Source organism: Pelobates fuscus, chromosome 9 (genome assembly GCF_036172605.1).
Source record: "Pelobates fuscus isolate aPelFus1 chromosome 9, aPelFus1.pri, whole genome shotgun sequence".
NCBI classification, from domain to species: domain Eukaryota; kingdom Metazoa; phylum Chordata; class Amphibia; order Anura; family Pelobatidae; genus Pelobates; species Pelobates fuscus.
The window spans coordinates 167,029,983-167,056,243 of record NC_086325.1 but is presented as its reverse complement, the minus strand read 5'-3'; the positions used below and the strand labels follow the sequence as shown (position 1 = coordinate 167,056,243).

General features: G+C 42.2%; 1 protein-coding gene across 1 annotated transcript; it reads left to right on the top strand.

Annotated features, from left to right (window-relative positions):
* The first annotated feature begins 3,528 nt into the window (after positions 1-3,528).
* On the top strand, positions 3,529-23,850 carry LOC134573339 (LIM domain transcription factor LMO4-A). Its single transcript, XM_063433031.1, has 5 exons — positions 3,529-3,616; positions 12,962-13,207; positions 18,790-18,886; positions 20,624-20,794; positions 21,534-23,850. Exons 2-5 carry the CDS (start codon positions 12,969-12,971, stop codon positions 21,540-21,542), a joined length of 516 nt encoding a protein of 171 aa, XP_063289101.1. The 5' UTR covers positions 3,529-3,616; positions 12,962-12,968; the 3' UTR covers positions 21,543-23,850.
* The last annotated feature ends 2,411 nt before the right edge of the window (positions 23,851-26,261 follow it).

Genomic DNA, 26,261 nt, shown 5'->3' with positions numbered 1-26,261 from the left:
CAAGGTATAGAGAGAGCTTGGCTCAGCTTACAATCTAGAGGAAACGGGAGACAGGGAAAGACAAGGTATAGAGAGAGCTTGGCTCACAGCTTACACTCTAGAGGGAATGAGAGACAGGGAAACACAAGGTATAGAGAGAGCTTGGCTCACAGCTTACAATCTAGAGGAAACGGGAGACAGGGAAAGACAAGGTATAGAGAGAGCTTGGCTCACAGCTTACACTCTAGAGGGAATGAGAGACAGGGAAACACAAGGTATAGAGAGAGCTTGGCTCACAGCTTACAATCTAGAGGAAACGGGAGACAGGGAAAGACAAGGTATAGAGAGAGCTTGGCTCACAGCTTACAATCTAGAGGGAATGAGAGACAGGGACACACAAGGTATAGAGAGAGCTTGGCTCACAGCTTACAATCTAGAGGGAATGAGAGACAGGGAAACACAAGGTATAGAGAGAGCTTGGCTCACAGCTTACAATCTAGAGGGAATGAGAGACAGGGAAACACAAGGTATAGAGAGAGCTTGGCTCACAGCTTACAATCTAGAGGGAATGAGAGACAGGGACACACAAGGTATAGAGAGAGCTTGGCTCACAGCTTACAATCTAGAGGAAACGGGAGACAGGGAAACACAAGGTATAGAGAGAGCTTGGCTCAGCTTACAATCTAGAGGAAACGGGAGACAGGGAAAGACAAGGTATAGAGAGAGCTTGGCTCACAGCTTACAATCTAGAGGGAATGAGAGACAGGGAAACACAAGGTATAGAGAGAGCTTGGCTCACAGCTTACAATCTAGAGGGAATGAGAGACAGGGAAAGACAAGGTATAGAGAGAGCTTGGCTCACAGCTTACACTCTAGAGGGAATGAGAGACAGGGAAACACAAGGTATAGAGAGAGCTTGGCTCACAGCTTACAATCTAGAGGAAACGGGAGACAGGGAAAGACAAGGTATAGAGAGAGCTTGGCTCACAGCTTACAATCTAGAGGGAATGAGAGACAGGGACACACAAGGTATAGAGAGAGCTTGGCTCACAGCTTACAATCTAGAGGGAATGAGAGACAGGGAAACACAAGGTATAGAGAGAGCTTGGCTCACAGCTTACAATCTAGAGGGAATGAGAGACAGGGAAACACAAGGTATAGAGAGAGCTTGGCTCACAGCTTACAATCTAGAGGGAATGAGAGACAGGGACACACAAGGTATAGAGAGAGCTTGGCTCACAGCTTACAATCTAGAGGGAATGAGAGACAGGGACACACAAGGTATAGAGAGAGCTTGGCTCACAGCTTACAATCTAGAGGAAACGGGAGACAGGGAAACACAAGGTATAGAGAGAGCTTGGCTCACAGCTTACAATCTAGAGGGAATGAGAGACAGGGAAACACAAAGTATGGCGATAGAACATGGGGACAGCTTTGTCTTTAAAACCCTTTCTATAATTACTGTTTATTCATTTTCTTTATTAATATTAGAAAGAAAACGATTTTAAGGCAATTACACATTTTAAAGTGTTTTATATCTAAATGGAAAATATATTAAATCTGATTCTACAAATGTGTTTGAAAAATTCCTCTTGTTTGAGTTAATGTATTTTGATAGAATTAGATATCCCACACTATACAGATACAAACTATTCTGTGTATAATTATATAAATTATATATCCGTGGGAAAATGTATATACACAAATGTCTCGTTAAAAACACATCAATAAGGCAGGTTAATGATGAGATTAGTATCTTGGGAAAGTATTGTGATATACAATATTTTAATCTAACCACTCATGAGAGAAATAAAACATAATCTCATTAATAAAATGCTGGTAATATAATAATATGCTAATAAACCAATTTGTAATTATATGGAGACAGACAGACGGACAGAGATAGATAGCTAGATAGATAGACAGATAGATAGAAAGACAGACAGAGCGATAGATAGATAGACAGACAGACAGAGAAAGCGATAGATAGATAGATAGATAGAGAGATGGAGAGATAGATAATAGATATGCAGACAGATGGATAGATAGATAGATAGATAGAGAGACAGAGAAAGCGATAGACAGAGATAGATGGCTAGATAGATAGACAGATAGATAGAAAGACAGAGCGATAGATAGATAGATAGATAGATAGATAGAGAGACAGAGAAAGCGATAGACAGACAGAGATAGATAGAAAGCTAGATAGACAGATAGATAGACAGACAGATAAATAGAGAGATAGATAGATAGATGGAGAGATAGATAGATAGAGAAAGCGATAGACAGACAGACAGATAGAGATAGATAGCTAGATAGATAGAAAGACAGACAGACAGAGCGATAGATAGATAGATAGATAGAAAGACAGACAGACAGAGCGATAGATAGATAGATAGATAGATAGATAGATAGATAGATTTTGTGTGGTGTAATTAATTAATAATTAGATGTTAATATGAATAAATAAATATATTATGTTTGACAATGCGCTTCTGTGAATATCAGCATTAGATAAATCTATTTATGTATTTTTGTAATATTCCCCAAAAAAACATTATATGGCAATATAAACAGGACAGCCTTGATATCACGTATTATATCTTACATTGGCAACTAATTAGCACTAATATAGGACGTTTAATTTAAATAAACAGAAAATAATAAAAATGTGATTCTTTACGGCGATAGTAGCGGCTGGATATAATTTATTTTAGTATTTTATATTCCCACTATACATCCCCCATTAAGCGTTACTATATTTCTGTAATGTAAATATCGCCAAGTGACATCATTCAGGATGTAGAATATTGTGTGTCGCTCACCGTGTGTGTTAGCAGTTTGTACAATGAATTATTGGGCATTTCTTATATTATATCAGGTTATATTATCTCATAGTTGGAGATCAGAAATAACTGGCATTTCTAATAATTATTGTTTATTTTCTTCCCCACTTATTCCACCAGGAGATCACATAGAGTGTGCTCTGTGCCCCTGGGCTGCTGTCTGACCTGAGACAGTAAGGTGTCTGGGAGTTCACCGATTACATAGACTCTCTGACCCTATGAGCTTTCAATCTATTCAGATTACTGACACTCTAAATATTTGAAAGAATAAGGAATATTGAAATATGTCACTGTGGTGGATGGAGCCTATAGTATATTTATACATTTATTTATTGATGGTAATAGAAAACACATCAGACAGTATAATAAACTCCCTCGGTGTGGCAGTGTTAGTAAATATTGTGTGTCCCCAGTTACAATGTTACAGTTAAACCAATCTGCTCCCAGTGATAGGGATCACAATCTGATAAAGATCCTTTAATCTGGATGGGATCAGAGTTGGTGCCAGTGACCAGGCTCCAGTGTAGCCACCCTGAGAGGCCTGTAGGGGGCAGGAGAGAGGCTTGGACTCTTTACATAGGACTCTTTAAATATCCATTTATCTTGTTTGCAGTCAGTGTAGCCCTCCTCCTTGTGGCAGTGACATCATAGGCATGGTTATATAAGGAGGGGGCAGGCTGTCTGCAGACACTGTGCAGGGTTTGTTCAGCAGAGGAGTCTATCTGTGGCAGCTTACTGTATCTTGTGGATCTTACTGAGCGCTGAGAGTGAGCCAGGACCCAGGCAGACAGGTGAGTGCCATGAACCTCCAGGCCCCCAATGTCCCAGCTTCACACACCCTGCATGGTCACAAGGCTCCCAGGGGCCACTGAGCTGGGGGGACTGACCCTGTGCAGAAAGCTGGCTGAGGGACCCAGTCTGTGTGTGTGTGTGTGTGTGTTTGTGTTACTCTGTGTGTGTGTGTGCTACTCTGTGTGTTTGCTTCTGTGTGTGTGTCACTGTGTGTGTTGTGTGTCACTGTGTGTGTTACTCTGTGTGTGTGTGTGACACTGCGTGTGCCATTCTCTCTGTGTGTTGCTGTGTGTTACTTTGTGTGTGTGTCATATGTGTCATTCCATGTGTTTCACTATATGTGTGTGTGTGTGTGTGTTTCACTACTCTGTGTGTACATGCATCCTAGGGCTGTGAGTGTATCTTTCCGAGTTGTGTCTGTAGCAGAAATGCATTGTGTAACCTGCACAAGTTTGTAACTTACAGCCTTGTAATGTGATAACTACCACAGCTCAGTGTGTGTGTATTATAACAGATTGTGTGTATATAGTGTCAGTGTGTATATTGTAACAGATTGTGTGTATATAGTGTCAATGTGTATATTATATATTGTAACAAACTATGTGTATGGTGACAGTGTGTGTGTGTGTGTATATATATATAGTGTCATTGTGTATAATGTAACAGTGTTTGTGTATATAGTGTGGCAAATAAGTGTGTTTTGTGCCATTATGTATATTGTGGCAGTGTGTATTTTATGGCTATACATATATATTGACAATGTGTGTATAAATTGCGTCAGTGTGTATATTGTAACACTGTGTGTATATATTGTGGTAGTATGTGTGTATTTTTGGCACTGAGTATATATTCTGGAATTGTGTGAATATGTTGTTGCAGTTTGTCTTTCATTCTTTGTGTGTCAATCCACGTCACAGTATGCTTTGTATGTATCCTGTGTGTAGCACACAGTTGTGTGTGTGTGTGTGTGTGTGATGGCACACATATTAGTGTATGGGTCACAGTGTGTGACACAGCATGAATGAATGAGTGTTTTTTTTATATATGTATAAATCCAGATTGTGGTTTTATTAATTGAGGAATATACACATTATATTTGGAATAATTGCATACTCTGTGTACACTGTTTGTCATTGGGATTTACTGAATGTCCTTTATACACATAGCACAGTCTGGGTCTGTATCCTGTGTGTGATTGTGTTTGTACACAATGGGATGCTGGCTGTCACTCTCAGAACTTTTTGGGGCGTTGTACTTTGATTGCTAACACTCCCCCTAACACTGTATGTGTAAATCTGATCATAATACGTCCTCTTAATAATTTAGGGTAGTTAATATTGTCAGATAAGATATTAGGGTGTAAAATTTGCAGATACAGTATTGATATGTTTGGATATGCACGTAAGATCACAAGGTGCATAATATTTCCCAAAAATATTTTAGGGTCTATAATATTTGCTGATAAGATATTTGGGTGTATAATATCAGTTGATAAGATATTGGGAGTATAATATATGTATATAAGATGTTGGGGTGTATATTATCAGTAGATAAGATTTTGGGGTGTATAATATTTAGAGATAAGTTGTTAGGGTGTATAATATCAGTAGATAGGGTTTTTAGGTGTATAATATTTGCCGATGAGATATTTGGGTATATAATATCAGTTGATACGATATTGGGAGTATAATATATGTTGTTAAAATGTTGGGGTCTATAATATTAGTAGATAAGATATTGGGGTATATAATATCAGCGGATAAAATATTTGGGTGTATAATATTTGGAGATAAGATTTTGGGGTGTATTATATTTGGAGATAAGATATTGAGGTGTATATTTGCAGATACATACGATGTTGGGGTGTATAATATTTGTGAATACGATTTTGAGGTGTATAATATTTGCAGATAAGATATGGGGGTGTTTAATATTTGTAGATAAGATTCTGGGTGTATAATATTTGTAGATAAGATATTAGGGTGTATAATATTTGTAGATAAGTTATTGGGGTGTTTAATATTTGCAGATAAGATATTGGGGTGTTTAATATTTGTAGATACGATTTTGGGTGTATAATATTTGGAGATAAGATATTGGGGTTTATAATATTTGCGGATCCGTTATTGGGGTGTTTAATATTTGCAGATAAATAAGATGTCGGGGTGCATAATATTTGTGAATACGATTTTGAGGTGCATAATATTTGCAGATACGCTTTTACGGTGAATAATATTTGCAGATAAATAGGATATTGGGGTGTATAATATTTGCAGATAAATAAGATATTGGGGTGTATAATATTTGCAGATAAATAAGATATTGGGGTGTATAATATTTGCAGATAAATAAGATATTGGGGTGTATAATATTTGCAGATAAATAAGATATTGGGGTGTATAATATTTGCAGATAAATAAGATGTTGGGGTGTATAATATTTGCAGATAAATAAGATATTGGGGTGTATAATATTTGCAGATACGCTTTTACGGTGAATAATATTTGCAGATAAATAAGATATTGGGGTGTATAATATTTGCAGATAAATAAGATATTGGGTGTATAATATTTGCAGATAAATAAGATGTTGGGGTGTATAATATTTGCAGATAAATAAGATGTTGGGGTGTATAATATTTGTGGTTAGAATCTTACACCTTTATCCAGTAGCGAATAATAAAATCGCTTTTCTGGGTTTAATTTACACTGCATAAGAAGCTGCGTTTCTTTAGAAGTAAAATGCTCCATAACGTCTAGTCACTACACCCCGTGTGATATTTTGGCATTAAAGGGGCTTTCATACCATCTTCCTTGACTTCCTGTATCTTTAAAGATTTAGGACAGAACAGGGTTTTTGGAGCAAGCTGTGGTTTCTGTCAATCCATTGGTCGATTGATTTATGTTAACGACAGATGTGGGGTTTATTTATCTTTATAGAAAGTTCCGCTCAGTCCTCTGGTACGGGACAGGTTAAATGACTGCGTACTGTTTACCTTATATTATGGCGTTGAGCAGAGTTTATTTGATTTTGGGGTGCAGAACCTCAAAACCTCTATAATGTTCTCTTTCTAAAAATACAAACAGGTGTTCCACATTACCATAGCAAAATTACCTTTAAGACTGTTTTAAAGATAGTGCACTTATATAAAACGACAATCATTCTATAAAGGAACGTTAGAGAAAGATTGGCCAAACAGCGGCAGAGAAGTGAAACTTGTACATTGTTATGGCTGTAACTTTGTCAATGCACCATACCGACTTCTGGGGCCAGCACAATGAGGGTAGTGGTTATGGTGCTTGGAGTGTTCCTTTAAGAACTAAAAGGGGTTTCTAATATCCATGTATATTATTTCGGGCTCATAATCTGATGGTAAGTCTTTATAAGGACATGAATTAGAATTGGCTACGTCTGGTTAGGAATTGATCGTCAGGAGAGGAGTTTGCTATGAACAGCGGCACAGTTGCTGTTGGTGATAAACTGCACCTTGTTCATGGGTTTCAGATCCAGCTGTCTGGTTTGGGAATTTTATTCCCAGACAGACCTGCACCTCCAAAATAAGACCTTATCTGCGCCACGCTTCTCTCTGTTTTACGTGGAAGTCAGATTTTTGAAGTTGGTCACTAGACACACAGCATAAATAATGTCAGGATGGAGGATACTAATCAGTCATTTTAAATCCTGAAAACCAGACGGTGATATGTCTGCAGCCTTGTGTCCCCAAAATAGGTAATCTAGGCCTGGCACACTGACCTGAGATAAGGGTGATTGGACTACACGTGGCTATTGGCCAGATCCTCAGTCTGCTTATAGTACAGCCACATGTCCCAGAGAACCAGGAAGTGGACTTTGTTGGCCCCAAAATATATCACAGGCCTTCACCAACCTTGATTGGTTACCTTTGGCCAATAACTGCCCTTTTAGCGTTTAGCGGTACCGTTTTGCTTCATCTGTTTGACCAAGCACCATCGATATCCGAGCATTCAGAAGGCAAGTTCCCTAGAAATAGCGCTGGGCCGTCTGTGGTAAGAAATGTAACTTAAACTAAGATCATCAGAACTCTGAGAACAGACAAAATCTTAGAGGAACTCAGTAGCTTGCCCTCCGGCAAATCCCCGCTCAGGTCTCAAATTATTTTTGCTCATTTGTACCATTACAGAGAGCCTGATAATCAAATGTAACTTATTGCACTCTGTGTTATTGATATCTGAAATCTTAGAGACTTATTATCCATTGGTACAGTCAGACGAGGTCGGCTTTGTCTGTCGAAAGGTTTAAATGACTAGATGGGGAGATTTTACACAAAAATTTTACCATTCTGGTCAACCTCCATTCAGCGTTTGACCTCTGTAACCCTTTAAGTATGTGAGGTCAATAAGATTTGTATCATTTTTCATAAGAGCAGTTTGACAAATGACGTGCCGAACGACTCTACAGTGAGAGAAATGCTTAATTTATCGCAATTCATATTTGCATATTTATAAACCTTCTGAAATAATCCTGGGATGTGGCGGTTTCTTTGCCCAGCCTTTCTCGAGTAAATTAGCTTGCGTTGGCAGACATGACTCCTTATACTAATTGAAATTTCTTGGTGTCGAAAGCCTACAGACACACAGCGATGCTTTACTGCTGCTGAAAAAACAATGCAGCTCAGCATCCCGCGTGCTGAACACGACTTTGGTTGTCACAATCCAACGCCGTAAATCAGAGCCAATCAGCCTAGTATGGGACTAGTTATTGCCCGCAGAACACGTGTAATGAGTTTTTCTGCAGGAATAGCAATGAAATGAGTTTAGTGCAGTGTAGTTTAATAATATTTTGTTACATAATATTACAGCCGAATGTTTTCACAACTTCCCCTTTAATTTCTGAAATCCCACTTAGAGGCATGGCTTCCATCAATTTGACAAAGTGCTTGTTCAGCTTTCATTGCGCCCTGCGCGCTCACAACTGTTAGCCGTCTGACTTGATCCTGAGTGCCGATTGGCTGCTCAGAGATCCAAGCTTTTATTGGGGAGAGAAATCCCATATTTTGAAAATTAACTCTGTAAAAATCACAGCTGTATTTCCCAGAATCTTTTACCACCGCCGGTACCACTTGTAGGCTCTGTCTCTGTAGGATCCAGATTGTTTCAATTTGTTCTTTGAGAGGTTAACAGCCTTTCATGTAATGAACCAATGAAAAGAAAGCCTAACCCGAGCTGCAGCCAAACCCGGGTTACACTTTGTTTTACAAAGCTCTTGGCTGCAAATGTATTTATCCCCTTAAGGCGAGCCAGCACCCGGGACCTCCTGGCACCATAACAACTTTATTTTGATGAAGTTGTTATGGTGCCTAAACTGTTCCTTTAACCCCCTCTGTAGCCAAATGGACCTGCAGGAAACTGCCAGACTAATATTTCTCTCCATTTCGGCAGTGAAGTGGTTAAGGTTTTAATTGCGCTTGTAAAATTCAATATTTCCGTCCCAGACCTTTTTGGGGAGAAGGGGGGCCTTTGTAAGCATCACAGTGTGTAACGTTCTGCAGGTTAGGGCTAAATTAGCAAGTTATCACAGCTCTGCTGGTCTGGGATTACCCCGCGGGATAATGTGCAAATCCCTGGTTAATTGCTGCGCTGAAGGCTGTCCTGTGTGCAGAGTGTGATCTGGGTGTCTTTACGCACCAACGGTGGCTGCTGTAACGCGAGGATAGTACAATCCCCAGCGCAGGCCGGAGACAGAAAGTTAGGAAATGCTTTAGTGCCTTCCGGCAGTCGAGAAAATAATACACATCTGGGCAGCACTTTCAAGCCAAGGACCAGAGAATGAAGAATTTATTAGTGTGAAAAATGGGTGATTTTGTAGTGATGCATGCGTATAAAGCTTTTTTATTAAAAAGCAAATACATTTATTAAATGAAGCAAATGCATAATGCACACATTTTAATATTATTGATTGTGACAAAACCGTGTGGTTTATTAGTTTAAACGTTGACAAGGGAATTGTGATTTTTTTTTTACCAGATTAGCGGAGATTAGGTTCAAATAAATTCTCCAACTTAACATTTTCTTTGGTTTGGCTGCCACGGCATTAAAATGTACAATTCTCTGTTCAATTCACCACAATTCCCAAATCTGTGGACACAGCCCATGGAGGTTCCCGGTCGCCTTTTGTCACATGGCCAGAATCTAGAATTAATGAGATAAACGATGAATACGGCAACGTGGAGAAGGACGCTCCATCGATGTCGGTGCATAGATGCACTCTGCAGCCTTGAAAACCGCTTCCCTCTTACTGGCTGCTCTCTGCTGGGTTTCAGAATTCAGGAGCCGGCTTTTATAATTTAGAATAGGCAGCAAATCACAATTAACTGGACACGCCAAGCACCGTAACCATACTGCGAGGCTCATTGTACAGATTATTGAAGTTGTTATTGTGCAATGAATCTGTGGCAGTTTCTTCGTTTTCTTTCCAGCCCCTTCCTGCTGATGGCATTTGGGGAAGAGTCGCTCCCTTGTTTGACGTACAAGTGCTTGTATGGTGTGACCGTGCTGTCTGTGGCCGACACACATTGTGTAAACCAGCGTCCGTCACTCGGTGCTCAACACTCATAGCATAGCTCCTGTATACTGTGGAGGATGGCAGTATGTTCTCACACCAAGCAAATACAAATGGGTAGTAGAATGAGGAGGCTAGCTGTGGGGATATCTGGGCTATCTGTATTCACTTCTGGGCTAGCTTATATCTGGGCTAGCTGCAGGTATATCTGGGCTAGCTGCAGGTATATCTGGGCTGGCTGTAGGTATATCTGGGCTGGCTGTATGATATCTGGGCTGGCTGCAGGTATATCTGGGCTGGCTGCAGGTATATCTGGGCTGGCTGCAGGTATATCTGGGCTAGCTGTAGGTATATCTGGGCTAGCTGTAGGTATATCTGGGCTAGCTGTAGGTATATCTGGGCTGGCTGTAGGTATATCTGGGCTAGCTGTAGGTATATCTGGGCTAGCTGTAGGTATATCTGGGCTGGCTGTAGGTATATCTGGGCTAGCTGTATGATATCTGGGCTGGCTGCAGGTATATCTGGGATAGCTGCAGGTATATCTGGGCTAGCTGTATGATATCTGGGCTAGCTGTAGGTATATCTGGGCTAGCTGTATGATATCTGGGCTGGCTGCAGGTATATCTGGGATTGCTGTAGGTATATCTGGGATAGCTGTATGATATCTGGGCTCGCTGTAGATATATCTGGGCTGGCTGTAGGTATATCTGGGCTAGCTGTAGGTATATCTGGGCTGGCTGTAGGTATATCTGGGCTAGCTGTAGGTATATCTGGGCTAGCTGTAGGTATATCTGGGCTAGCTGTAGGTATATCTGGGCTGGCTGTAGGTATATCTGGGCTGGCTGCAGGTATATCTGGGCTGGCTGTAGGTATATCTGGGCTGGCTGTAGGTATATCTGGGCTGGCTGTAGGTATATCTGGGCTGGCTGTAGGTATATCTGGGCTGGCTGTAGGTATATCTGGGCTAGCTGTATGATATCTGGGCTGGCTGCAGGTATATCTGGGCTGGCTGTAGGTATATCTGGGCTGGCTGTAGGTATATCTGGGCTAGCTGTATGATATCTGGGCTAGCTGTATGATATCTGGGCTTGCTGTATGATATCTGGGCTAGCTGTATGATATCTGGGCTAGCTGTATGAAATCTGGGCTCGCTGTAGATATATCTGGGCTGGCTGTAGGTATATCTGGGCTGGCTGTAGGTATATCTGGGCTAGCTGTATGATATCTGGGCTGGCTGCAGGTATATCTGGGCTGGCTGCAGGTATATCTGGGCTGGCTGCAGGTATATCTGGGCTAGCTGTAGGTATATCTGGGATAGCTGTATGATATCTGGGCTGGCTGCAGGTATATCTGGGCTAACTGTATGATATCTGGGCTAACTGTATGATATCTGGGCTAGCTGTAGGTATATCTGGGCTAGCTGCAGGTATATCTGGGCTAACTGTATGATATCTGGGCTAGCTGTAGGTATATCTGGGCTAGCTGTATGATATCTGGGCTCGCTGCAGGTATATCTGGGATAGCTGTATGATATCTGGGCTCGCTGTAGATATATCTGGGCTGGCTGCAGGTATATCTGGGCTGGCTGCAGGTATATCTGGGCTGGCTGCAGGTATATCTGGGCTGGCTGCAGGTATATCTGGGCTGGCTGCAGGTATATCTGGGCTGGCTGCAGGTATATCTGGGCTAGCTGCAGGTATATCTGGGATAGCTGTATGATATCTGGGCTCGCTGTAGATATATCTGGGCTAGCTGTAGGTATATCTGGGATAGCTGTATGATATCTGGGCTCGCTGTAGATATATCTGGGCTGGCTGTAGGTATATCTGGGCTGGCTGTAGGTATATCTGGGCTGGCTGTAGGTATATCTAGGATAGCTGTATGATATCTGGGCTCGCTGTAGATATATCTGGGCTGGCTGTAGGTATATCTGGGATAGCTGTAGATATATCTGGGCTAGCTGTAGGTATATCTGGGATAGCTGTATGATATCTGGGCTCGCTGTAGGTATATCTGGGCTAGCTGTAGATATATCTGGGCTGGCTGCAGGGATTAGGCTGTTGGATCTGTTGAAGGGGTGATTAGCTCTGCTCTCTGGGGAACTCTCGTCTGTAATAAGCTATTTTCTGGTGCTTGAGCAAAGTGCTCCTTTTAATCACGTATTATGTTTTCTCACACACTGAGCAATGAGAGCGTCTGTGCATTGCGGCTTCAAAGCCATTTCCAGCCACTGCCTGGCAGTGTAAGGATTTCTGCCCACAGTATGTCTCTCTAAAAATGGGTGACTATCCCTTTAAATTTAGAATGCTTCCCCTCTCTAACACAGTAATCCACCCCGCACATAGCATTTAGTAACCCCAAATTTACCCCTTAGTAACTCCACATTGAAGGGGTGCTGTATATCTGGACTGAGACATTGTATCAGTTCTTATTGTACCAGTTTAGACATTGTGTCACAATATGAGATAAATAATCCCCCCCTCACCCTCACCATGGAAACCTCTCTAATACCTGCTTGCACACAGGTGTGTCCAGATACCTGTGTGTTGTGTAGAAGTGATGCATTGCTGCTAGTTAAGAGTTGGGAGTGAAGTTATAGCATTGATGGCTAACCCCCCCCATCCCCAGCTTTCCCCTGTTCTGGACTATGTTTCCCATAATCCCAGCTGGTTACTTATAATGAGTCAGAGAACCCACTACAGCGGGAGGGCCAGAGGGTTGTCGTAGGGTCGATGCTGCCGACTATAAAGATTGCGGATCGTTTTTCCCACCAGAGATGCTAATGTTGTTCCTCTGTCTTCTTCCAGATCAGGAATGGTTAATAATCGAACCTCCGAATCCACCACCACGGCAGTAAGCAGCAACGGTTCACCCCCCAAAGCCTGCGCAGGCTGCGGGGGGAAGATCGCCGACCGATTCCTTCTCTACTCCATGGAACGATATTGGCATACCCGCTGCCTAAAGTGTTCGTGCTGCCAGGCCCAGCTCGGCGAGATCGGCACTTCCTGTTACACCAAAAGTGGCATGATCCTGTGCCGGAACGACTACATACGGTAAGCACAACTGGTCATGGCTCATTCCTTACGACATGTGACATCCTCGGCATTGATAGACCTTCCGTGGTGGGTGGACTTGCCTTCATTCTAGTGAAACGAGGGGTAATGGCTCCATCACGTTATGTTCATATACCCTGGTACAGGGTTGTTAGAGGGCAGTGCCCATCTATAGATCCCCCACCGCCAGTATGTCGGAGAACTTTCAGTGACGCACAATAGGAAATTGGAGTTTTTAAAAAAGATAGAAATGGGTGAAAAGGAGATAAAACTACAGATAGACAAATCCAAATAATATCAATGTCCTACAGACCCCAGCTAGCCCCATTATTATTAGATACACATTTAAATTCAGTTTGATTTCACTTTGAACTCCAAACAATTGTTGACACTTTAGTGAAGGACCCAGTGACTGATGAAATCTCATTGTGTCCCATCCAGTTAGTGCAAAGTTACAAATTACCTTGAAAGAGCGTCTATTCCATTAATTTCAAATGTGATAAATATTTTCTGCAGTGCAGGATAAAAGGTAAGGTGAAAGGAGCTCATGACATTATTTCTGTACAACAAGGAATCAAATAATCAGCGGATTTGCCGTTGTTTCCTGTGCTGTAAATGGTGTTTTCAAGTGCAATCTCCGTAACAGTACGTGCAGCTAAATACAGGTCCAATCAAAACATTGCTCCCTGCGGGGGAGATCTGATTGGCTGTAATCTGACGCTAGCCGGTTAGCCACTGATCAAGGCTCAGAAATAATCAAGCGATTTGAGTCTTTGACACTGTCAGCTCTACTGCCGAAAAAGTGAAAATTCAGCAGCAAAATGCATCTGGCCAATATTATATCCCCTTAACCGGCCACCTCCTGCTAAATGTGTGCTTAGATGGAGCAATATTAAATCATTACATTGAAACGATATCACCGAGTGTGGCGGTCATTGTAACGGCGTCTTCTATAGACCCGCCCCCTTTACTAGTCTAGAAAGACACCCAAAGCTCTGCGACCTACCTACACACTGCGGCGTATTTACTAAACAATCAATTGTAGTGAATTCCAACATAAATTAAGATTTCAGTGAAAAGAGCTAATTAGGTCAAATTCATCCACACAGCTATAATCACAGGATGGCTTTTTTAACCCAGACATGTTCAATTCACTCCCTTTTGGTGTTTAGTGAATAAAGTGTCTGCGCTGTGTGTGCTGGTTTGCTGAACACAGACAGTAGAGGGCGTAGACTGGAGCGTGTTTGCTTGCTGTTATAGTCCATGTAAGTGAAAACATGGTGGAAGGAGAGAGGGCGAGGAACGTCCCATCACTGAGTGGAAAGTAAATCAAACAATACTTGTGTATTTATATAGACTGCTGAACTTTGAGCGAATTTCTCTCGGCTTTGTATGGTACAGTAATTAGTAAATGGTGGAATTTGGGGAGTTTGTTCGCGTTACAGCAGAATGTGTGTTGTGTAAATGTTTATAGTCTGCGTCCCAGGTATTCAGGAAGCCGGTTTGGGTCCCAGACCTGAACATGCACAGCGTGCGGACGTACAAACAGTGTTTATTCATCGCGTTTCCTTCCAACGCACGTTCTAATGAGATCGGAGCTTTACCACTGAACCTTGCTAGGCCCCGCTAGGCCTCACCCAGCAGCGAAGAGAGAACCTCAAATCCCCTGCAAACTAACACAAAGCGTATTCAGATATTAACGCTCTCACAAGCGAGCGGCCCCCTTGGCAGGTGAAGCTCCCCGTTGGCGTTATTGAAACATATGGCACCAATTAAGTCCCTGTTATTTTCTATTAGGTTCAATTCTGTTTCACACTGGGGGGAGGGGGGCTCTCCTGTCCCCCCTGGGCCATGCCTATTAACCCTTCCTCAGTCTGTTTCTCGAATTCCTTTAAGAACATGAATGCGTTATTGTGGCTGTGCAGTGACTTTTCATTTCCATAAAATGCCGCTTAGCAGAATGAGCCAGGCCCACATTGCATTATCGGATGGCCGATATAAATTCCCGCAGTGCCCTGCCTTCCGCTCAAGCTATAATAAATACATTAGGGAACTCTCTCCTTCCCCTCCCTGAATCCGGAACATACACCCACAGAATTCCTTTTACACCATAATCGTATTAGAAAATGCAGGACGGCTGCCATCGCATTCATTACAAGTCGCCTTTTTATAGATCCAGTGATTTCTTAAAGTCGTCCCCTTAGAACGGGAGCGTGGTGTAACTGGGGTTAAAGTGTGGATTCCTATTTACATAAAGAATGAACCTCTTCCACATCAAATTATTTGCAAAAACAACAAAAATCTAAAAAATTACCAGGGGTACACGGCACAGAAAGGTTCTTTTGAAAAGGAGTAATTCTGGTGCAAAGTTCTAAAAGTGGAGCAGTCGCCATAGCAACCTACGGAATGTTGTAGAATGTTGTCCCAGAATTGCTCTTTATACAGAACTGAATGTTTAACCTTATTTTGCAGCTTCACTGCCACATAATACCCCTAACTTATCCACATGTAGGGGGAGGCTGTGGGTAGGTTGAGTGCAGATGAAGTGAGAGGCTGTGGGTAGGTAGAGGGTGTGCTTAGTTCCCATGTAGACGCTGTGGTCGGTTTGGTTTGGGTGTAGACGCTGTGCTCGGCTGAGTTCGGGTGTAGACGCTGTCGTCAGCTGAGTTCGGGTGTAGACACTGTGGGCGGCTGAGTTCGGGTGTAGACGCTGTGGGTGGCTGAGTTCAGGTGTAGACGCTGTGGGCGGCTGAGTTTGGGTGTAGACGCTGTGGGCGGCTGAGTTCAGGTGTAGACGCTGTGGGTGGCTGAGTTCAGGTGTAGACGCTGTGGGCGGCTGAGTTCGGGTGTAGACACTGTGGGCGGCTGAGTTCGGGTGTAGACGCTGTGGGTGGCTGAGTTCGGGTGTAGACGCTGTGGGTGGCTGAGTTCAGGTGTAGACGCTGTGGGCGGCTGAGTTTGGGTGTAGACGCTGTGGGCGGCTGAGTTCAGGTGTAGACGCTGTGGGCGGCTGAGTTCAGGTGTAGACGCTGTGGGTGGCTGAGTTCAGGTGTAGACGCTGTGGGTGGCTGAGTTCAGGTGTAGACGCTGTGGGTGGCTGAGTTCAGGTGTAGACGCTGTGGGCGGCTGAGTTCGGGTGTAGACACTGGGCGGCTGAGTTCGGGTGTAGACGCTGTGGGTGGCTGAGTTCAGGTGTAGACGCTGTGGGCGGCTGAGTTCGGGTGTAGACGCTGTGGGTGGCTGAGTTCAGGTGTAGACGCTGTGGGCTGCTGAGTTCGGGTGTAGACGCTGTGGGCGGCTGAGTTCGGGTGTAGATGTTGTGGGCGGCTGAGTTTGGGTGTAGAGGCTGTGGGCGGCTGAGTTCGGGTGTAGACGCTGTGGGTGGCTGAGTTCAGGTGTAGACGCTGTGGGCGGCTGAGTTCAGGTGTAGACGCTGTGGGCGGCTGAGTTCGGGTGTAGACGCTGTGGGCGGCTGAGTTTGGGTGTAGACGCTGTGGGCAGCTGAGTTTGGGTGTAGACGCTGTGGGCAGCTGAGTTTGGGTGTAGACGCTGTGGGCAGCTGAGTTTGGGTATAGACGCTGTGGACGCCTGAGTTTGGGTGTAGACGCTGTGGGCAGCTGAGTTCAGGTATAGACGCTGTGGACGCCTGAGTTCGGGTGTAGACGCTGTGGGCAGCTGAGTTCGGGTGTGGACGCTGTGGGCAGCTGAGTTCGGATGTAGAGGCTGTGGGCGGCTGAGTTTGGGTGTAGACGCTGTGCACATTAGGAAGTAAAGCCATCTTGTGATATTGTAGCAGTTGTGAGTCAGCCATAAAATGCCAGAGACGTGTGATCTGGTAATTAACGTGCTTTCTGACTTGTTATAGAGTAACGGCATGGGTTTACTGTGTTCCTTTACAGCTTTCCCTGGCCAACGGACCTATTATTCCCTGCCTGCCCCTTCCCCCACGACTCTCCTTTCTCTCAAAGACAAATTTAAATTGGAAGAAATAACAGGGCTTTCTTGTCCAGCCCTCCCTCCCTCTCCCCGCTTAAATTACTGTTTAAATTAAGATCGAAAATTCATTACGGGGAACCTTTTATTAGATTGGGCCGCAGTTTGGCGGCTGTGCTAGGATTGTGTCAAAGAGCCAGAGACAGGATATTAAAGACAAACTCACATCAATTACATGGCCGATTCAGACGAGATTTTCAAGGAGACGCAGAGAAAGCATTTAATAAAAAGAGCAGCTCATTTAATAGAAGGTTGTTGTTTTTTTTCCTTTTAAAGTGAGAAGGGGGAGAGGAAGCTTCTGTGTAAATTTCATTCACTGTCCCCAGCACACAGTCACATCTGTTTGCTAAACTGTCCCACGTGTTTCCAGTGGTTTTAAAATGGGAAGCGTTGTGTCCCAGTGCGCAGAGTGCACTGCGATTTGCACGAGCGTGTTTGCACACACGTCTTCGTCCTTGCGTTTCACCAGGGCAGTGATCACTAATCCTCGCATCTCAGATGTTTGTGATGTTTGGCACGAACATCTGGGATTATTGCTATCTATCTATCTATCTATCTACCAACCAAAAGTTCTCTCTGCCCAATTTGTTTGTTTATTTGGGTTGTTCAGACCATGGAAGGTGTGGGAGCACTCCACACAGAGGGCTTTCATCAAAGCTTGGGGTGCGTGACTGTACTAGAGTGACGTTTTGTTCCCCTAATAAGTTATGAGACCCTCTGACGCCCTAATTCTGCGCTATTGGGATTAAACAGACCTGCAGAAATGTGACTGAATGTGTAATTCTTGTGTCTGGGAAAATCATGATCTGCGCGTATAATGGTGGCGTTAAATTGCTGTACGATAAAGTGATTCCTGAGGTTAGAGGAGACATTTCCCTTCTGGTCGTTCAGAGGTTGGACGTCTAATTAAAACATAGTTACTGTTATAGGACGGAGAGTCTGGGGCCGGGCAATGGTTCAATCAGCCCACATTAATCAATAGATTGGGCACTCTGATACTACAGTATTCACAGGGGAATCGCGCAGTTAACATCGCCGTGGCCTCCGCAGGCCTGCGCTCACACACTTAACCCTTTATTCACTGAACACCACATTAAAGAGAATTAAAACTGAATATGAAAATTCACACTAAAATAGCCAAATAGTGACTAAAGTTTAACTTTCAAATGAGCTGTTTTGGGGTCAATTTTGAATTCACTTCAATCGTTGTTTAGTTAATAAACCCCTCTTTATATACAGTCATACAACTCTACAGCATATGTTGTTGCTTTATAATTATGTATACTTTTCCCATTAGTCCTGTTGTTATTGGCCCATACGGTTTGCTTAGCTTGCGCCTGGAGTCGATATCAAATTGATATTAATTGGTAATATCTACCAAACTCCTCTGGAAGTCCTTTCCATGTATCTATGACTCCTTTTGTAAACTATTTCTTGATGTTAGCAATGCATATCCCAACAGGTTCTGTCTCTGTGTTAGAGAGCTGCTGGTATTAGTTATACGTTAAATTCCTCTCTGGTCCCGGTTTAATGTTTGGTGAATCTGCCGTATTGCTTTAACTAATTGCTCTGTCTCTGTTTTGTTGCAGGTTGTTTGGGAGCAGCGGGGCGTGCAGTGCATGTGGGCAGTCAATACCAGCCAGTGAGATGGTGATGAGGGCACAGGGCAGCGTATACCACTTGAAGGTAAGAAATGCCAGTCAGTCATTGCCCAAACTGGGTAAAAATCACACAAACAGCGCTACCTCTCCAGCACGACAACACTACATCTTCAGCCCACCATCATTATATCTCCAGCCCGCCACCACTACATCTCCAGTCCACCACCACTACATCTCCAGCCTGCTGCTACTACATATCCAGCCCAACAATACTACATCTCCAGCCCACCACCATTACATCTCCAGTCTCCCACTACTACATCTCCAGCCTGACACTACTACATCTCCAGCCCGCCACTACTACATCTCCAGCCCGCCACTACTACATCTACAGCCTGACACCACTACATCTCCAGCCTGACACCACTACATCTCCAGCCCGACAACCACTGCACCTCCAGCCTGACACCACTACATCTCCATCCCACCACCACTACATCTTCATCCCACTATCACATCTCCAGTCCTCCACCAGCGTGACACATGTCATAGCATTTTAATATATTTAGGAATCTTTTAAATGGGTTCTTATTATTAATAAATGTCAATAAATCCTTAGAATTCCATAGAACAAACACAAAACAGTTCTTTGCCAGCAGTGATGTTTGGGGTACAGTAAAAATGGTGAGAGCACACTATAAATTAAATGTTACCACAAATGGCACATACAGTAGATAGATCTCAAAACAAAAAGGAACATAGACATAGGGTAATATAGTAAAAACTGGATCATTGATAATCGACAGCAGTTACATTGTAATGTCCGTATCCCATTAATGTAAGAGATATTGGGGGGTTTGGTTAATTGCCCCCCTCCAGTGTGAGCTGCTGTGTTCCCTGAGTATTCTACAGACAGCAGTTACATTGTAATGTCCGTATCCCTTTAGTGTAAAAGATATTGGGGGGTTTGGTTAATTGCCCCCTCCAGTGTGAGCTGCTGGGATCCCTGAGTATTCTACAGACAGCAGTTACATTGTAATGTCCGTATCCCTTTAGTGTAAAAGATATTGGGGGGTTTGGTTAATTGCCCCCTCCAGTGTGAGCTGCTGTGTTCCCTGAGTATTCTACAGACAGCAGTTACATTGTAATGTCCGTATCCCTTTAGTGTAAAAGATATTGTTTTTTTTTGGTTAATTACCCCCTCCAGTGTGAGCTGAGCAGTCCCCTGAGTATTCTACAGACAGCAGTCGGTCTGTCTAACTGTTTAGATCAGTGGCAGTAGTCTGATAAGCACTGCTTAGAGGAGAAAAGGGACCCTCATTCAATGGCAACAGGCAGACTAGCGGGGGGATAAAATCCACAATATATTTTAAACTTAGCGCACTATTTCCATTTGCAAACATTGTTTTCATTAGGTATAAAAATGAAAGATCACGTTTACAGTCCACTTTTCTTCCAACTCCAACTTTAAACCTAATAGTTACTATAACGATCTTATATGATCAGAAATCTACCCAAAGGGCTTTTCAATAAAGTGTGAAGTGGTGGAATTTTAAATATTAGATCAAACAGACTCATTGAAAACATCCTTCAAACCCGGTGTGTTTTCATTTTGGTTCTTTTTGTTTGACATTTGACATACAAGAAATTTGAGATGTGAATTCACTATGGATTCCTGGTATTCGCACGGTAGTGAATAACCCTGATAGTGAGCCACGCTGTAGATCTCTTCTCATTGGAGCTATTTTTGGGGTGTAGAATGAAGGAGGTGTACTAATAGCAGGGTACGTTCTTACTGTGGTGTCTTATCTTCTCCCCCCAGTGTTTCACGTGTGCCACGTGCAGGAACCGATTGGTACCAGGTGACCGGTTTCATTATATCAACGGAACCATCTTCTGTGAACACGACAGGCCCACGGCTCTCCTAAATGGTCACTTAAACCCCTTACAGAGTAACCCGCTACAGAGTAACCCCATGCTCCCAGACCAGAAAGTGAGTATCTTTGTATGTCTCTCCGTCCTCCGTCCTAATCACTGTATTGTAGTGACACCTAATCTCAAAATTCTCGATAAAACGGTAAAGCTCGGACTATAGATGGCTTGGAGAATTTACCAAATCAGCACTTTATGCTTCAAATTTACTTTTTCGTTTTAATTTACTCCAATTCGGCATTTAACTAATAAACACCTTTTATTTTGACCACAAATTAAACTTTATATTTATATTATACTTACAAATGCAAAATGAGCTACAAACATGAATAATCGGATTTAAATCTTCAGGACATTTGTTATGTGGCCATTCTGTCTGGTATTTAAATTGATGGTCACAAAGCCGGTACTTAATTTGCATACAGGGCTTCTAGTGACATCATACTGATTGGAAAACTGATTAAAACCATATTTTTAATCAACAATCTCTCTTGTATTTGCTAGCTTGATGCGTCATGTCCTTTTTAACCTGTTAACGTCTCCGTCTGTTCTTCTAAAATATGAAAATATGAATGTTCTCTTTTACCTGCCCAGTTCTTGTCTCCCACCCCATCCTTTCTCTATAAACCACTAACACGTTACTTAATAATGTGAGAATCCCCAGGAATTAAACATTTAAGGCCAAAATAGCCCAACTGAGAACTGAATTGACCTTGAATTTAATTTCTAATTTTTTTAAATAAATCTGTATATTTGCATTCTGATTCCCTAAAATTGTTTTTCTTCTGTTTTTCCCCCAGGTTTGCTAATGAAGCACCGGGCATGTATCCTTGTGCCTTCTGTGAATAGAACCTCGGTCACACATTGTTGGCGTATAGAGATACCTATATATAAATATATATATATTCCTCCTTTTCCATATTTCTCTAGATTCCATGCGTGGTGTCCGCGCGCGCAGTGTTTCATTCGCTGCTGACATCCACACTTTGTGTTTTCAATATTTGAGGAGGGATGAAGAACTTGTAAATCGGATGTATAAAAAAGATATAGTATTTTGGAACTTTTCACATTATGAATTGTTTCTCAGACACTCGGATCGGAAGAGAATGGGGCTCTCTGTGTAAATAGGACACTGATCTCATTTTACTTTTCACTGCTGACATCACAACTGGCGCTGAGCAATCAGAAGGTTTTGATTTTTCTGGACTATTTATCGTTAAGCATTTTTGCGAGATCTCCATCACCGTTGCGGACTGTCCAAACCCACACGCTCTCTCACCCAGTGGATTTAAACTGTGGGCAGTGCCGCCCATCGCATTAAAACCTTACACCCTTGCTATGGGGAGAGTGGGCAGAGCTCTCCTTTCAACTTATTCGACTCCAATAAGCTCAAACGTTCTAAATGTATTTATTGCAATTCAGCGAGATAGAGCCGCAGGTTGGAGGTGAGACCGGGACAGAATGAAAGGTGTGGACGGGTGGAAAGGTTACCAGTGGAAAGCTAATAATATAACAAGCAGGGATTAAATACTTTGTATCTGAGTAAGGTATACGTATCAAACTAACCTGGGGGTCTTTACATACTTGGGAGCCATAAGCACCCATCAATGTGATGAGCAGACTGCTGGTCCCCGTTCACATTGCAGTATGAAGCCCCTTATTAAAAGGAATATTTGTCACAATCTCCAAACCCAGCCCTAAAGAGCACCTGCAATATATATTGAAGGAATAAAAAAGTACAAGAAAGCGGCATGAAGCACGAGACCATAGGGCAGCTTTGCAGGTGGAGGGTGTTAGACTAAGAAATTAAAATACTACAATACACAAATTATCCTAGATACATGGAATAGCCTTCCAGCATAGGCAGTAAAGGCTAACGGTGAAATAGAAAGGGGAGTAGCTTTTACTGCTTCCACTGATAGGGAATTCCAGGTACATACTGCAGAATATTGCATATTATATGTTCATATTTATATCAGGTATGGATGTCAAATGGGTTAAAAAGAACAGATGGTAATTACCCTTTCTGTATCACTGGTAGCTATTACTACTCCCACTGGAAGGCTATTCCAGGTATCTACTACCCTTTCTATATCACTGTTACTGCTCCCACTGGAAGGCTATTCCAGGTATCTACTACCCTTTCTATATCACTGTTACTGCTCCCACTGGAAGTCTATTCCTGTTATCCACTGCCCTTTCTGTATCACTGTTACTGCTCCCACTGGAAGGCTATTCCAGGTATCTACTACCCTTTCTGTATCACTGTTACTGCTCCCACTGGAAGGTTATTCCACATATCTACTACCCTTTCTATATCACTGTTACTACTCCCACTGTAAGGCTATTCCAGGTATCGACTACCCTTTCTATATCACTGTTACTGCTCCCACTGGAAGGCTATTCCAAGTATCTACTACCCTTTCTATATCACTGTTACTGCTCCCACTGGAAGACTATTCCAAGTATGTACTATCCTTTCTATATCACTGTTACTGCTCCCACTGGAAGGCTATTCCACGTATCTACTACCCTTTTCTTGTCACTCTCCGCATTCTGGTCCCCCAGTATTACAATTTGCCAGATTTAAAAATGAATTAGAAATTTGCTTATTGTCTGATTAAATTTAGCTTATACCAATTCTTGTCAGATTTGCATGATGATGTCCTGAAACCTGTAGATTTTTCTCCCAGTCTAAATTTCCACTGTGGGCGACCTGAAAGGGTCCGAAATGACAAACGAGAATGACCCGTGCCAAACACATGCTGAGTGATGACTTAATGGGGCAAAGGTTAATTGCATTTAAATTCTGGGAAAAGACAACGAGTGCTGGACATGGATTCCAAGGCAATAAATACTGGCGCTGATTTGGTCAAGGCTAACTCCTCCTCCGCCCCAGTGGCCCTCTCGGTTATCTTTTAACCCCTAGCCAATAACCAACAGTGCCACAAATTACCATGTTGTGCCCACAAACCAATTGGATCAGAATATATATACTGCATGGTCTTTACAAGTCAGTAAACCCGAACACATCTGTCGATGGCTAAACAACAAAAACATTTCAAAATATTGCAATATTGATCATTTTACAGCTTAATGGTTAAAATGGTTCTGGATTCATAAGTCATTTTTATGAAAATTCCTTAAGTGGCTCAGCTGCGAATCAGATAGTGCTGACTTACTGGGAGTTATATATATTTATTTTTAGTCTTTTTGACTTTACCATTTTTATAAATCTCTAATCGCTTACTAATGAGATTTATATAAACTAAAAGAAATTAAATATTTATATATTCTAAAACTCCTCATAAGAGTAAGTAACAGCAGGCAATCAGATGGGAATTCACCCCATAACGTTTAGTAACAAATTATCTGCAGAAAGAGTGGATTTTTGGGGTAAAGATGCAGAACATTTTATGGAGTTTCCACATCTGTCACATCTTAGCAATTCCATTATTAAACGTCTCTCCAATCACTATATTCCCACACCTTCTCATTCACGAATCAGTCAAAAAATGATCTGCCCACTCTGATGGCCACTAAGCTCCCCTACCAGGTAACAATTCACCTAATAACCCCAGTTAGTAGAACCCTTTCATTATGGAATAAGTCATTACGATACAAACAGGCGTTCCACACTTCTGCACAAACCAGTATATTTTTCTCTTAATAGTGTGACTTTTTTTGCAATGTATATCCTGTACTGTACACCCGTTCATTCCCGTTCACCCCAGAGGCCTCGTGTATATGCAATATTGACGGCTCAATTTGTAAATAATTAAAACTAAATGAAATATTGTGCTTTTTATTGTAGAAAATATTATTGTGATTTTTTTTTTTTCTCCCCCGCTGTGTAGCTTCCAATCTTGGGGCCAAAAAAAAAAAAAAAAAGTTTTGTAACAAGAAAAAATTCTATTAATTGCACTTTTTTCACCCTTTCCCCTATTTTGATCTATATTAAATAATAAAAAAAAACAGGTTTCCATGACAACCGTCTCGCTGTCTTTTTTTTTCCTTTTTAATCAAAATATGATTTACTGGAAAAGTATATAATCCAAATCCAGTAATATTTTAATATCAGCTGTTTGCGTTATTACGGGGGAATTGAATTGTATCAGCCTTGCTTGCAGCAATAACCTGTACGCAGGAATATCGCCTTCATTATGGGTAAAAACACGTTATGCACAGACAAAAGGAAAGATAAAAAATAAAATGTGTATATAATAGATAGAATGTGTGTGTTTGTGTATTTAAAAACACTAATCAAATCATGCAACCAGTTTAATTTAAAATGCGGTTTATTGTTTAACAATTTCAGAACCTGTAATTCATAGTTATGACATCACTCTTGTGAATTACAGTGTATCTAATTCACTCACTATCAGCATTCCTCCCTCGCCCCTGGCAGAGGACGTAAAACTAGCACATTTCTAATCCAGAAGCGCAATTTTTGACCCCTTTTTGCCACCAGCACCAAAGTCCTCCCCCTTCTCCCCGACATCACCTGATTTATCCGAATCTTTTTGTGCGTACAAGCTACAAACTAAGAATATCAAAATAACTATTTTTAATTTGCTTAAATAAGCTTCGTTCATTTAACGATCGGATTTTTAAAAAGACTTGAGTTTTCGAAATTCAAATAATTTCCATCAGACGTAGAATACACTGTTTTTTTTCCAGCACTTACTGTGCTTTCTTATCCTAGCCTAGAATTCGCAGTGGGCGCAGCCGGCAGATATTTCGATGTGTGGTGGATGAACTTTCTAAACGTGTCTTTGGAAAAATCATGGAACATAAAAGAATGTTTCGTTCCTGGTGTCTCAACCTGTGGTACAGTACGCGCACCAAAAGCAGGGGAAGGCCAAGAGCTGACTGGCTGACCAGCATAGGTCACCCTAGGGGGCGGTCTGCTGTGCGCTAAGGCAGAGTAGGCACTTGCTTACTGTGCCCAAACAGTGTTGGGGAGGCTGTAACCAGCACTGCTCCATCACGCACCCTGCGGTGATACAGAGAGCCGGGTTATGGTGTCACTCCAGCCCCGGGATCACTAAACAGCGCGTGAAGGAGCAGAGCAAGATGACCATGAAGATGACAGCAGCCATACTAGACCCCAAGGATCCACTCCAGCTCTTCCAAATGTAGGGAGGCTGGGTGGATTGAAATACAAATCATTTGCGAGTGTGTGAGAGAATGTGTATGTGTCTGTCAGTGTCTGTCAGTGTGTGTCAGTGTGTAACTATTATGCGTGTATTATATTTCCATTTTGTGACTTTTATACTTCAGATTAATATTCCCTACACTCCTTACATACACAATATTCAAATTATGTCATATTTATGTTATAAATATTATTTACTCCCTTTAACCAGCCTTGTTTTCCAATGTGGGATTAAACTAAAAATCATTGTCTGCACGTATCACTTGGCAATTATATCCCTAGAAATTACTTTCTCGAGGAGGGGTTACCAAGGAATTTATTTTTAGATCTGTGGGGGTAGTTAGGAATTATTATTAGACCTGCAGGGGTA

Bases quoted from the DNA above. Each gene is read 5' to 3' on its own strand.
- LOC134573339 (XM_063433031.1), top strand. From the start codon at position 12,969: ATGGTTAATAATCGAACCTCCGAATCCACCACCACGGCAGTAAGCAGC. The intron at 13,208-18,789 runs GTAAGCACAACT...GTTTTGTTGCAG, and splicing joins TGCCGGAACGACTACATACG to GTTGTTTGGGAGCAGCGGGG. The intron at 18,887-20,623 runs GTAAGAAATGCC...TTCTCCCCCCAG, and splicing joins GCAGCGTATACCACTTGAAG to TGTTTCACGTGTGCCACGTG.